Here is a 13357-nt window from a genome sequence, read left to right on the forward strand (position 1 = left end):
TGCTGAACATTGTGCAATCATCAGCGAACATCCCCACTTCCGACCTTATAATGGAAGGAAGGTCATTGATGCTGCAACTGAAGATGGTTGAGCCTAGGACATTACCCTGAGGAACTCCTGCAGTGATGTCCTGAATCTGAGATGATTAACCTCCACAACCATCTTCCTTTGTACTAGGTATGACTCCAATCAGGGGAGGACCCCAACTTGGGGGGGCGGGGGGTTCCCCAATTCCCATTGACTCCAGTTTTGCTAGGGCTCCTTGATGCCACTCTGTCAAATGCTGCCTTGACGTCAAGGGCACTCGCTCTTAGCTCACCTTTGGAGTTCAGCTCTTTTGTCCATGTTTGAACCAAGACTAGGATAAAGTCAGAAGCTGAGTGGCCCTGGCAGAACCCAAACTGAGTGTCATTGAGCAGGTTATTGTTAAGCAAATGCTGCTTGATAGCATTGTTGATGACCCCTTTCATCGCTTGATTGATGATCGAGAGTAGACTGATGGGGTGGTGATTTGCCAGGTTGAATTTGTCCTGCTTTTAGTGTACAGGACATACCTGGGCAATTTTCCTATTGGTAGATGCCAGTGTCGTAGCTGAACTGGAGCAGCTTGGATAGGGGCGCGGCAAGTTCTGGAGCACAAGTCTTCAGTACTATTGCAGGAATATTGTCAGGGCCCATAGCCTTTGCAGTATCCAGTGCCTTCAGTCATTTCTTGATATCACATGGAGTGAATCGAATTAGGTGAAGACTGGCATGAGTGGGGATGTCTGGAAGAAGTATCAAACTACAGTTACCAAGTGCATGCCAGGAATTCACCATGTATCTTATCCAGACACTGGGCCTCCGATAAACATCTTTTGATTTTGCATATCAAAGGGTGAAAGTTGTGTAATGACCTGGGCATCTCAAAAAATTGGCCTTAGAGTCGACTTACACCTGAATGAGCCAAAATGGGCAAACGAGAGCTTGTGAATTGTGGAAGTAGGGTAAATTTAATTTACAGTAGGAAAGGAAAATAGGTAAAAAGTCATACAAAAAATTATAGCGAAAGATAAAATGAGAATGAAAGAATTGAGATGGCCGAGGGAGCAGCATTGGAGTGTTTGTATTTTACTTTAATTTAAACTTGTTTTCTTAGTAACTTATCACATTGATATTGCAAGAATAAAATTATTCTTGATGTTTTGAGTTAGTATAAGCAGTAGAATTTTTAACATCACAGCACAGAAGCTGAAGATAAAACTGGTAAAACGGAGATGAGGATTTCCCTGGATCTGTTGGGAAACTGAGGGTTAAAAGTTCACATGGAATATTGCCAGTTGAAGAGTTTTCTGATGAATTTTTCATTGATTAAGCGCTGTCAACATAAACATTTAGATTTCAAAGCTAACATTTTTTCTCTCCCAAATAATGAATATTTACTGCCATCCTTTTCTGAATAAATTAATTTTAAATGATCAAGAAAGAATGCAACATCCTGGTTTAAAATAGTTAACACATTAGAGAAGCTTTTTACATTGTGGGTCTTTATTTAAACACTTACAAATTTGTGGCAATTGCTGGCCTGCTTTTATACAAAAGCTCAAAACTGCATATTTCATTGTTGTGTAATAATATACTCTTATAGTGGCATACTCATTCTTTACCATTTCGATATTGTGATTTTTAATCAATTGGTCAGTAACCTAATAACTTGGGCTAAGTTGCTTCTGGCAGAGGAGTTGCCTATTTCTTTCATACAATTGTTGTAATAAGAACATTATAATAAAAGTATTTTACTAATGGACTATTTGTTTCTAAGAATCATTTCTTCCCTCTATAACTTAATCCTTCCCTGCTTTAAGGTTTTCCATGACACCAGGCACCATTACCAAACTGGAAAATGACTAGCCAATACATTAAAATCCTTTGCCAGTTCCACTGTAGAGCTGGTAACTTGGAAATGCACAGAAGGTCATCAAATAGATCTTAAACCACCTGTCACCTCCAGACATTGTAGCCAAGATTGAGAACTCATGAAAAAATTTTTTGAAAAGCTGGTGTCTTTGGAGCAACATTTTGTAATTCTTGCCGGCCTTCAAATTTGTTTAATCTGAACCTGCAAGCAAACAATGGTGCTGAATATTAGGAACCATAGTGAGAACCAATTATATTCAGCAGTTTTTAATAGAACTATGTACAGTGAAGAAAATAGAAAAGCTTCGAGTGTCTGATTTGGCTAATCTTCTATCTTCCTCCATGAACTTGTGTGGAATGCTCAGTTAATATAGTTTAGCCTAGGCTGGTAGATCTGCAGATTTCCTAAAGCCACAATAGTAATGTCCACTTATAGCAAGCTTCATATTAAGTATGCTTTTTAAAAAAAAAACCCTTGTCAATTTAAAACAAAAATGTTCATGTTTTGCTTGCCTGTTTTTAGGTAACAGTGCAGATCTACGTTTGGTGAAAACCTACATTGAACTTGGATTGCCAGGAACCCAAATAGAGTTCCTTATGTCAGAGAGGAATCAGGTAAACTGATTTTTTTTCAAACCTAACACTAGTTGATCTCCCTTGGCAATGAATTTTATTAAAAGTTTGAAATTCAGTAGACCAAGGCATCGGGCACTTGCAACTTGGCTCACTCATAAGTGAGTTACAGCTTTGACTGGGCTGACAACTGAAACTTTTAAATTTCTAGCTCATTCAACTTACTTAGCTCAACTTTAAGTTACAACTTTCAAATAACTAAGCATTGTTTCAGTTTACTTAAGTTTTCAATTTGGTGTGAAATGTGAGTTTTGGACCTGGTTTGCTCTTTTGGTTAGCCAATCAGAGCTCAGATTTAGTGGTTGTGTGGTTCTTCTGAACTAATCAGATACCCTAAGGATGGGCTTTTTATCTATAATTCACTGAGGATAAATGAGTGGTAATTTAATTAAATTAGATTATTGAAGTGTTAGAGGACTTCTTGAAGTTAGAGATTTTAAAAAATTTATTACAAAAACCAGGATCCTGGCATGTATATGTGTTTCTGCATCAGGTATAGTATCTCAATCCAGCTATCCAAAAACCATAGTTGTCCGAAAACAAGACGTTGCAAATATCAATTTTAATTATTATTAAATGAGTAAAATAACAAGACGACAATTTGGCTAGGTGCCACATTGGCACGGTTTTGCACCCACCGGACTAGTTATTGGATTCGCGCACTGGTCTTTTCCTGCGCTCCGAGTGGTCTGAGCAACCCTTGACCCAGCTTGGCCTGATCTGCCCGACCTAGCCTGAGCCACTATGTTTTCCACTATGGGACATCCCAAGAGCATCCCAGAGTAATTTCCTCACTGGCATTTTAGCCGACACACAATGAAGGTGAACCAGGCCAAGGGTCCTCATTTGACTTTTAACCAGTAAGATCCATTCCATGTACTGCGCTTGAAGTTCTTTGAAATAGCTGATAGATCCGTTCCGCGCATACAGGTAGCTTCACTAGCACGCCCATACTTTGAATCCAGCACAGCCTGCGAGTCAGTCTTTCTTTCCTTTTTTCAAATGTTATTTCTTCCCTACTATGCATTCTTTATTCAAAATTAATAAAAAGAATCTTATTCGCTTGATTTGATGTGTCTCCTATTAATTGAATTAAGGTTCCGTTTTTTTTCTCTGCAAACTGGCAAGATTTGAAATCCAGCAGGGACTTGGTCCCGAGGTTGTTGGTTTTGAGACAATGTACCTGTAGTCAATCTCCAGTGGTGGAGCCCACAGAAAGTCGGAACAAAGCAAATTTTCTCATTTGTGATGCTCTGATAGAGATACAGGGAGTTGAAGCTTATGAAATTCTACATCTAATGCACATGTCAGAATAACTGTCACAGAATGATGATACACAAAATCCGGAGGGCTTGGCATATATAACTTTAATATAGTGTTATGATATGGCAGGTGGTATTTGCCGGGCTGGCCAAATCCCAATGGGAAACTTGGTCAGGCTATCACAACAATTTTGCAATTTGTATTTATTACAAGAAGGTATGTGTACTGAAGTCAGAAGTAAAGATTCCACCACCACTTTTGTAGATTTTAAATATTAAATTGAAACATTTATTAACAAAAGAAAAGAAAACTTATACAAAGATTATAGTTACACAGTTAAATTTAGTCTTATAACATTTCCCAAAATATTTCTACTTGACTAGACTCGCAAATAAACACCTTTTTACAGGCAACCATCCCTAGAGATTCTTAATCTATAAAACATCCAGTAATATTACTGCAAGGCACCCACTAGGGGAAGTGTGTCACAAGCTTCTCTCCCCCTCTCCCTTGACAATGGAAATCCAAGGCTTGTAACAAAATCTTGCTTTCTGGAGCAAGCAAGCATTTCTCTGGGGTGGATAGAAGCTGCTGCTTCACAACACATTCTTCAAGATCTCACATGGCCACCCACATACAGCTTTCAATCGTTACTTAAATATGTTTTTCCTCTTTCATCTTTACCCATTGTTCTTACACCCCTTTGAAACTCAAACCCTTCCAAATATAAGATCTTTCTTTTTTCCATCTTGTCTTTGCTTTTGGGTCAATAAAAAAAATGATATCTCCACTATTTGTTTACCTATGAACTCCTGCAAGATGCTAACATTTTCCTTTGAAATTCAAACAACCTCTCAACTTATCTAAAAATGCAAATTTTAGCTCTAACCTATTTACTTGGAACCCACTACTTAACACCTTTAACCTTTGATGATTTAAACCTTGCAGTCCTGACTGTCTTCAGTCTAATTAAATTAGTCTCCCTCACACACACACAAAACCTACACACAGCCCCCACAAGCCTGCTTCGCAGTATCCCACTGTACTATTTTAAAAATTGCTATTTCCTTTAACAATAGTAAATTTCATAAGAATTATGTCTTAGATATCAATCCAGAATATAGCATCCAATTGCTTCTTAAATAATTGTAGGGTTTTCACTTCCAAGATTCCAATCAGGAGTCTGTTTCATGAATTGATTATCTTGATACAAAAAAGCAAACTTCCTGATAATCCTAAATTTGCCTTTTACTAGTTTAGAACTGTGACCCTTTGTCTCCTTCAATTGAATTTAAAGTAATTTTGGAAATTTATATTTTTAATAGTGTTTAATAATGTTGCATATCCCTAAAAGATCACCTCCTGGACATCACATTTCAAGTCTGATGACCCCAACTTTCCTCATAACTCAGATCTCTAAGACTGAGGAACCTGTCTCATGCACTAAATGTCTCCTTCATCTTCCTGTGGCCAGAAATGCACACAGTACTCAAGGTCTGGTCTCACTGGAGCACTGTACAGTGTAATCACAATTTGTAATCAACTGTTCTGTTTTTTAGTGGAACTTTCTATGGACTTCCTTGATTGCTGCTCTGCATTGATTAAGCATTTTTTGTGTTGAGACCATTAAAGCTTCTAAGGTTTTTTCAGCTTTATCCTTATCTATTATGAATCCATTCATGGAGTTTGTGTTGCCTATTTTTCCATCCTACATGTGAAAATCGACACTTTTTGTATTTTCTTCCATCATCAGTCTGCCCACTTACATATTTTATCCAACTCATTCTGTTGTATCTTGGCAGTCTTCTCCGATTCAACAGCTGCTCTTAATTTGCAATGGGTTTCTGAGTGCAAGTCGCTGATCATAAATGGAAAACAAGTACGTACCCAACACTGATCCATGAGGCATTAGTACATTTCCCACACAATATTACTAATTGTAATAAGTACCGCTTCCTTTACCGCCCTTCTCCAGTTTTTTAGACACAGCCAAGATTTACCTTGAATTGTCATAGCTTTAAATTCTTCCTGCACAACCTTGTCAAACGCCTTCTGGAAATCAAAAAAACATGTCGCAGTCCTTAACGCAATCCACTTGGAAAGTCACTTCCTCAAAGTCAAAGCAGTCTATAATATATATAATATATATACAGACTACTGTTCATTAGATCCCTGTTGTATTGGTAATCAAGTTAATCTTGATTTATTTTTGTTCGGCCTCACCTCCTTCCCTTGCTCCCTGGCCTCGCCTCCCTCCCTCGCTCCCCGGCCTCGCCTCCCTCCCTCGCTCCCTGGCCTCGCCTCCCTCCCTCACTCCCCGGCCTCACCTCGCTCCCCGGCCTCGCCTCGCTCCCCGGCCTCGCCTCCCTCCCCGGCCTCGCCTCGCTTCCCAGCCTCGCCTCTCTCCCTCGCTCCCCGGCCTCGCCTCCTTCCCTCGTTCCCCGGCCTCACCTCCCTCCCTCGCTCCCCGGCCTCGCCTCCCTCCCTTGCTCCCCGGCCTCGCCTCCAACTCTCTTCCCACCCTTGTTCCCGGGCCTCTCCTCCCACCCTCTTTTTGCTTGAGGTCCCAGGCCTGGTCTGCCGCTGCTGCTGTTTTCCTGGCTGCTCGCTCCGCTCCTGCTTCACCCATCCTTAACTCTCACTGAGGTCCTGCACTCCATCTAGTGGCAAATGTTGGTCAGTGCAGATAGTTCTGGGACTTCAGCTGATAACTGCACCGACCAACTTCTGCGACTAAATGGAGCCTGATCACTCGAAAGGTACTGTGTAGGTATCTGTATGGCAAGTCTTCCGACTAGGCGCTTTACAGCCTTCCAGACTGAATATTGAGTTCAACAATTTTAGATCATGAACTCTCTCCTCCATCCCCACCCCCTTTCCGATCCCCCTTTTTTCCAATAATTTATATAGATTTTTCTTTTCCCACCTATTTCCATTATTTTTAAATGTATTTCCATCCATTTTGCTTTTATCTAAGTGTATTTTTTTATTGGATGCTATATTATACTACTTTTGTATTTCGTGATGTATTTTAGTTTGCAAGTTACTTCAGCTAGGGATGCACAGTGCTGCACATGTCAGTATTTCAACTTGTACCATTTGTACATTGTTTTTCCCAGGTGAGAAATGCATGAGGAACCTAACTCGAGCTTTAACATTAATTCTAATGGAAGCTATGATTCGCTTAAAGTTGTTTAACTTAAAGTCATGATTTTCAGGAATGCAACCACAGCTTTAAATGAGGACTTACTGTATTGGAGAATAGTTTTCTATGTCAGGCTTCACCAATATTTGAAGTTTAAGGTTATAATTTTTGTGAGGAGCAGCTCCTAAAATATCTTACGTTCTATCATGTAAGCACTGTAGCCCTGCCGCTCCCTATCTCTGTAATCTCCTCAATTTAATTTCCTATCCTTCTACAGGTGGCTCATTACTTCTAAGTTGCTAGTGCGCTGACCAATTGGATACATCTGAAGCAACGCATCACATTATAAGCAAAGAACATCGTAATGTGTTGTACAAAAAGCTATAGTTTAACACATGATCAAAAGTTCTCATTGGGTATTGTTTCTCCCTAGCTTTCCGTTGTCCCAATCCAAATACTGTGCCTGTCTGCTTTAATTTTAATCCCTTTGCAGGTACCAGTGTGTTTTAACTCTTTCGTGATTGTTTAATTAAAAGGGTGTTTTCTCTGTGTCAGTAATACTTTGATGATTTTAAAAACTTGTCTCATTCTCTTGAGCCACATTAACCATTTTATGAAATGCTATTGACAAGTAATTGAGCATGTGTGAAACTCATTTTTCAGAGTATCTTCACCGTGCACTTCCATATGCTAGTTGCCTTGTATGCAACAAATCACATTTACATATACACAAGCATCCCAATAGCATCCCACACATGACATCCAATACAAGCTATTCTTGGGCGTTCTGGTGGCCTTATCAACAGGGTGGGGTATTTAGAGATCACAAGATTACAAGACCCTCCCTTTAACTTTAAAGCATTGAAGCCATCTAAGAAACTACAGGCCTGCAACACGGTAGACCAGATATCATAAACCAGAGACTGAGATACCTGTAATCTATAAAAGGACATTACTTTCACCTGTATCCAATCTTTGTGTGTGGGTATGAGAGAGAGATTGAGTGGGTAATATTATGTTAATTCGGAGTAAGTGTGAGAGAATAAATATTTTTGTAACTCTCAAAAACTTGCTGCTGAAATTATTTAATTGGCATTCAAAGGAGTAAGAAATCCCTATCTTACTCACTGATTAGTGATGCCTGCTGAAAATCTGGTTATGTGAATCAGATTAGATGTTTGTGATGTTAGCCATGACCAAGTTAACCTGTTGATGTACTATCTGAGATCTTGCATGAAGAGTAACTGCTATGTGAGGTACCAATGAATGATCATTGCTTGGAAATCCTACTTCAGCTTGGGACAGATGAGGAGGAATTTCTTCTCGAGAGCCGTTTGTGTTTGAAATTCTGTACCCCAGGGAGCAGTGGAGGCTTGGTCATTGAATATATTCAGGGCTGAGTTGGATAGATTTTTGATTAACAAAGGAGTCAAGGATTACAGGGTGGAGGTAGGAAGGAATCTGGAGTTGAGACCACAATCAGATCAACCATGATCTTATTGAATGGCAGAGCAGGCTAGAGGGGCCGAGTGGCCTACTCCTCCTATTTCTTAGGATCTTATTAGCTCGTCCCCTTTAGGGAAGCAGGAGAGAAAAATAGAGGGAAAGCAATTTAAAAATTAATACCAGCAGCTCTTCTGTCAAACGATATGTAGTTCTGCTTTACATGTAACCTATTGCCATGATTTCATTGTTGCAATTATTTTTCAAACTTTGTTTCGTGGGAAATCCCTGCCCATTCTACTTTCAAGAAATATGGTCAACAAAGGGAAGCAATGCTTGTCAATGTATCAGTAATCACATTGCATGGCAATTATCTTTTTAAAAGATAATTGCTAATTAAAACAGGTGATGGGCATTGGTTCTCCCATCTAAACAGTATAAATAGATATAGCTGGAACACTCTGGGTGGAAGCTACTAGGAAGTCTGTAGCACTGAGGAGCTGGACTGAGATAAACCAGCTTGAAGTAAAAAAAAAAGCTTTGTATTCATTCTTCCACCACAAGCACTTATTGTGAGTAACATGGTAGCAGAGGGTGAACTTTAAGCTTTGGTGTTTGCTGTATATGAAGCCTTCTGTCTCAGTCCCCTGAGGGAAACGAAGTGTACTGTTGCTGACAATTTAAGTTGAGGAATGGCAGAAGGATGGTGCAAAATCACAAGCTTTGGCTATCTACCAATATTTTCTGACTCTGAACCTTATCAGCAATGGAAGGCTGAAATTGAGACGTGGACCCGGGTTACTTCCATAGCCCGAAAGAAGCAAGGTATGCCTTTGGCGTCATCATTACCAGCCAAAAGTAAGATGAGGAGTAAGGTATTTTCAGAGTGCAAAGTGGATGATTTGTATCATGATGAGGGATTGGAACTTCTGGTACAATTTTGGATAAGTTTTACAAAAAGGGTGAGTTATTGGAAGCATATGAAGCTTGAACAGTCTTTTGATAGATTTACAAAAATCAGATGATCAGTCCATTGAAGAATATATCATGGATTTTGATAAATGGTACAGGAGACGACAGAGATTTGAACTTGAAATTCCAGAGTCAGTATTGGTGTTTAAGTTATTGGACTATGCTTGCGTTTCCCATGTTGGTAGTCTTTCAGTACCAACAGGGGTTCAATTCCAGGGGAAAAAATCTCTCCTAAATCAAATGGCAGCTGCTCTAAAAAAAATTTCTGTGGAAAAAGTCATTCCAAGTCACATTCTTGCCAAATATGAACAACTATGCTGTGAAACAAAGGATGATAGATTCTGTGGTGGCTGAATTTCGAGGTTGACCAAATCTGAGTCTGAGTCTATTAGATAAAGATTCCAATACAAAGACGGGCTCAATGACAAGAGGCCTGAAAACGGTCATAGCCAATTTGAGAGTTGGAACATAAAGCACATCTGGGACAGTGACCGCAGGTGTTTAAACCCAAGAAATGCATGGAGAGTGGTTAATCGATGTTTTCGGTGTGATTCCCAATATCATTAGGTGATGAACTTCTCACAGTGAAAGAATTGCATTTTTGAAGTGACCCAAGAGACGGACTGTTCTGAGACTGAAAATGATGATGGTGACTGCCATAACAGAATTGTATTGGTCACTGAAAGTTTAAATCCAGTGATGAGTATCTTGATGGTCGACTCTTTCAACTGTACAGTTCTGGACAGTGGCTACATTTCTACGGTGTGTGGCATGGATTGGCTTAACTGCTATCTGGAGTGCCTCGATGAGGCAGAGCGGCGGAAGGTGTAGGAATATGAAAGCTCCAGCTACTTCAGGTTCAGAGATGATACATAAACAGACCACCCTTTTGGAGGATGCTAATCAGTAATGATATGGTTTCTAGCGAGATACAGATAGCGAGAGACAGGTAGTATTGAGGAGGCGGGGAGACTGCAGAAGGATTTGGACAGGTTAGGAGAATGGGCAAAGAAGTGGCAGATGGAATACAACGTGGGCAAGTGTGAGGTCATGCACTTTGGTAGGAAGAATAGAGGCATAGATTATTTTCTAAATGGGGAGAGAAATCAGAAATCTGGAGTGCAAATGGACTTGGGAGTCCTAGTCCAGGATTCTCTTAAGGTTAACTTGCAGGTTGAGTCGGTAGTTAGGAAGGCAAATGCAATGTTGGCATTTATTTCAAGAGGACTAGAATATAAAAGCAGGGATGTGCTGCTGAGGCTTTATAAGGCTATGGTCAGACCACATTTAGAATATTGTGAGCAATTTTGGGCCCCGTATCTCAGGAAGGATGTGCTGGCCCTGGGAGAGGGTCCAGAGGAGGTTCACGAGAATGATCCCAGGAATGAAAGGCTTAACATATAGGGAACGTTTGAGGACTCTGGGTCTATACTCGATGGAGTTTAGAAGGATGAGGGGGGATCTGATTGAAACTTACAGAACACTGAAAGGCCTGGATAGAGTGGACGTGAGGAAGATGTTTCCATTAGTAGGAGAGATTAGGACCCGAGGGCACAGCCTCAGAGTAAAGGGAAGACCTTTTAGAACAGAGATGAGGAGAAACTTCTTTAGCCAGAGAGTGGTGAATCTATGGAATTCATTGCCACAGAAGGCTGTGGAGGCCAGGTCATTGAGTGTATTTAAGACCGAGATAGATAGGCTCTTGATTGGTAAGGGGATCAAAGGTTACGGGGAGAAGGCGGGAGAATGGGGTTGAGAAACTGATCAGCCATGATTAAATGGCGGAGCAGACTCGATGGGCCAATTGGCCTAATTTCTGCTCCTATGTCTTTTGGTCTAACATGCTACAGTTGAGGAAGTTCTGAAAGCAAATAAAACATTAAAGAAATTAAATTCAGAAAGATGCACATTCAAGTTTCCAGCCTTGAGTGGACCAGAAAATATAAGGTTGATCATTTTTAGCAATGCTTCACATGCTAATCTTCCAGATGGGCACTCTAGCACAGCAAGGTTTATCATATTCTTGGTAGAAAAGAATGGTAAATGTTGCCCGCTGGCCTGGGAGGCAAAGAAAATAAAAAGGGTAGTAAAAAACACCTTAGCTGCTGAAACACTGGCATTAGTAGAAGTGATAAATATAGGAATCTACTTATCAAATATACTGACAGGAATATTATATATGGGGCAATGTGGGAAAAGTTTGCCCATAGAATGTTATGTTGGCGACCGGTCTCTTTGGAATAATGTTCATTTGACGAAAAGATCTAAAGTTGTTGAATTCAATATTCAGCCCGGAAGGCTGTAAAGTGCCTAGTCGGAAGTTTTTTTTTCAATAATTTATATAGATTTTTCTTTTCCCACCTATTTCCATTATTTTTAAATCTACAACTAATACCTTGTCAATCTTTCCACCCCACCCACACTAGAGCTGTACCTTGAGTGTCCTGCCATCCGTTCTTAATTAGCACTTTTCTTAGATAAAATCACCACCTTCAACACCTCTTTGATCCTTTTGTCTGTGACATCTTTTGATTATCTGCTCCTATCACTGCTTGCTTGTCCCTACAACCACCCCACCCTCAACTTCTCTCCCCCCACCCCCCACCTTAAACCAGCTTATATTTCACCCCTCTCCTAACTATACTTCAGTTCTGTTGAAGGGTCGTGTGGACCCGAAACGTCGACTCTTTTCTTCTCCACCGATGCTGCCAGACCTGCTGAGTTTTTCCAGGTAATTCTGTTTTTGTTTTGGATTTCCAGCATCCGCAGTAGTTTTTTGTTTTTATCTCCAAGATACAATGGGTTGACACAAGTCACCAAATATCAGACTGTTTTACAAAAAGAAGTGCCTGTTCTAAGAAGTTACTAAAATATATTGGAAGAGGGGTGTCCTTTTGTTATAATGATGAAATGAAAGAAAACCTGTTTTTTTTGCTTTATAATTGTTTATATATATATTTGGTAAAGGAAATGTGGCATCTATAGATGTGAAAATATGAGACTTTATTTCCTTCTGTTTGTTTTGCAAGGAATGTTCTATAATTTTTCAAATTTAAAAATAAAAGAGGGGAATCTATCAATGTATCAGTAATCACATTGCATGGCAATTATCTTGTTAAATGACACATGGCAAAATGACACACTCTGCAGTCAAATATTTTGCTCGAGATAGGCAGTGGAAGAAAGGGTTTGCCACTAGGCACCGGAGACTTCCACTAACAAGCCTTTCAAAGCAAAGGGATGTTCGTCCAAGAAAATAAAATATTGATTATAAACAGCAGCAGTTTACCAAAGGATTGCGCCTTCATCAAATTTGTAGAGAAGTTCTGCAGAAACGTTCTGTCTTACGAAGACTTGCATAAACATTAAATAATCATTTTTTTAATCCTCAAGTATCAAAGTACAGTTATGAATATCGAGTATACTTAATTAGTTAAGATACAAGCTAGCAACTGCAGCAAAATAATTATTTCTTTCTCTCATCTCTATTCCTCTGTTTAGCTCTTTTGATTTTTTTCTCCTTTAGGTGTTGGGATTTATTTAATGTGATATGAGCAGGGAATAAATTCACTTATCCATCTACTGTAGACAAGGAAAACACTATCAGGCACCAATCAAAAATACTGCTTTGCTGTCTGGGTCGGGATCTCTTATAACCATTTTAGTGGAGAAAGTATCCATTGTACTACCATACCCAGCATCAAATGTTTCTCCCACGCTCTTCCACCATCAGCTGACTTTTATCAAAATCTCAATTATGATTATAGTATCCTTTGCTTTTTTGTGATCACTGTAACAAGGGAGTTTCATTTATTAAGATAAAAGCAAAAAACTGCGGATGCTAGAAATCCAAAATAAAAATACCTGGAAAAACTCAGCAGGTCTGACAGCATCTGCGGAGAGGAACACAGTCAACGCTTCGAGTCCGTATGACCCTTCATCAGAACACAGTTTCATTTATTTTCAGGCATGTCAGAGAAGTTTAAGTTTATATTTTTCCATGAC

At 39.7% G+C, this 13357-nt stretch overlaps 1 protein-coding gene across 3 annotated transcripts in view; it reads left to right on the top strand.

Annotated features, from left to right (window-relative positions):
* fam135a (family with sequence similarity 135 member A) overlaps positions 1–13357 on the top strand; it is a 257651-nt gene that overhangs the window by 229156 nt on the left and 15138 nt on the right. For all 3 annotated transcript variants that reach the window (XM_078541854.1, XM_078541856.1, XM_078541855.1), the window contains one exon: positions 2420–2511. In XM_078541854.1, the coding sequence (XP_078397980.1) occupies positions 2420–2511 (92 nt within the window). The remainder of the gene's footprint in view (positions 1–2419; positions 2512–13357) is intronic.

The sequence above is a fragment of the Cetorhinus maximus genome, chromosome 5 (assembly GCF_964194155.1).
Source record: "Cetorhinus maximus chromosome 5, sCetMax3.hap1.1, whole genome shotgun sequence".
NCBI lineage: Eukaryota > Metazoa > Chordata > Chondrichthyes > Lamniformes > Cetorhinidae > Cetorhinus > Cetorhinus maximus.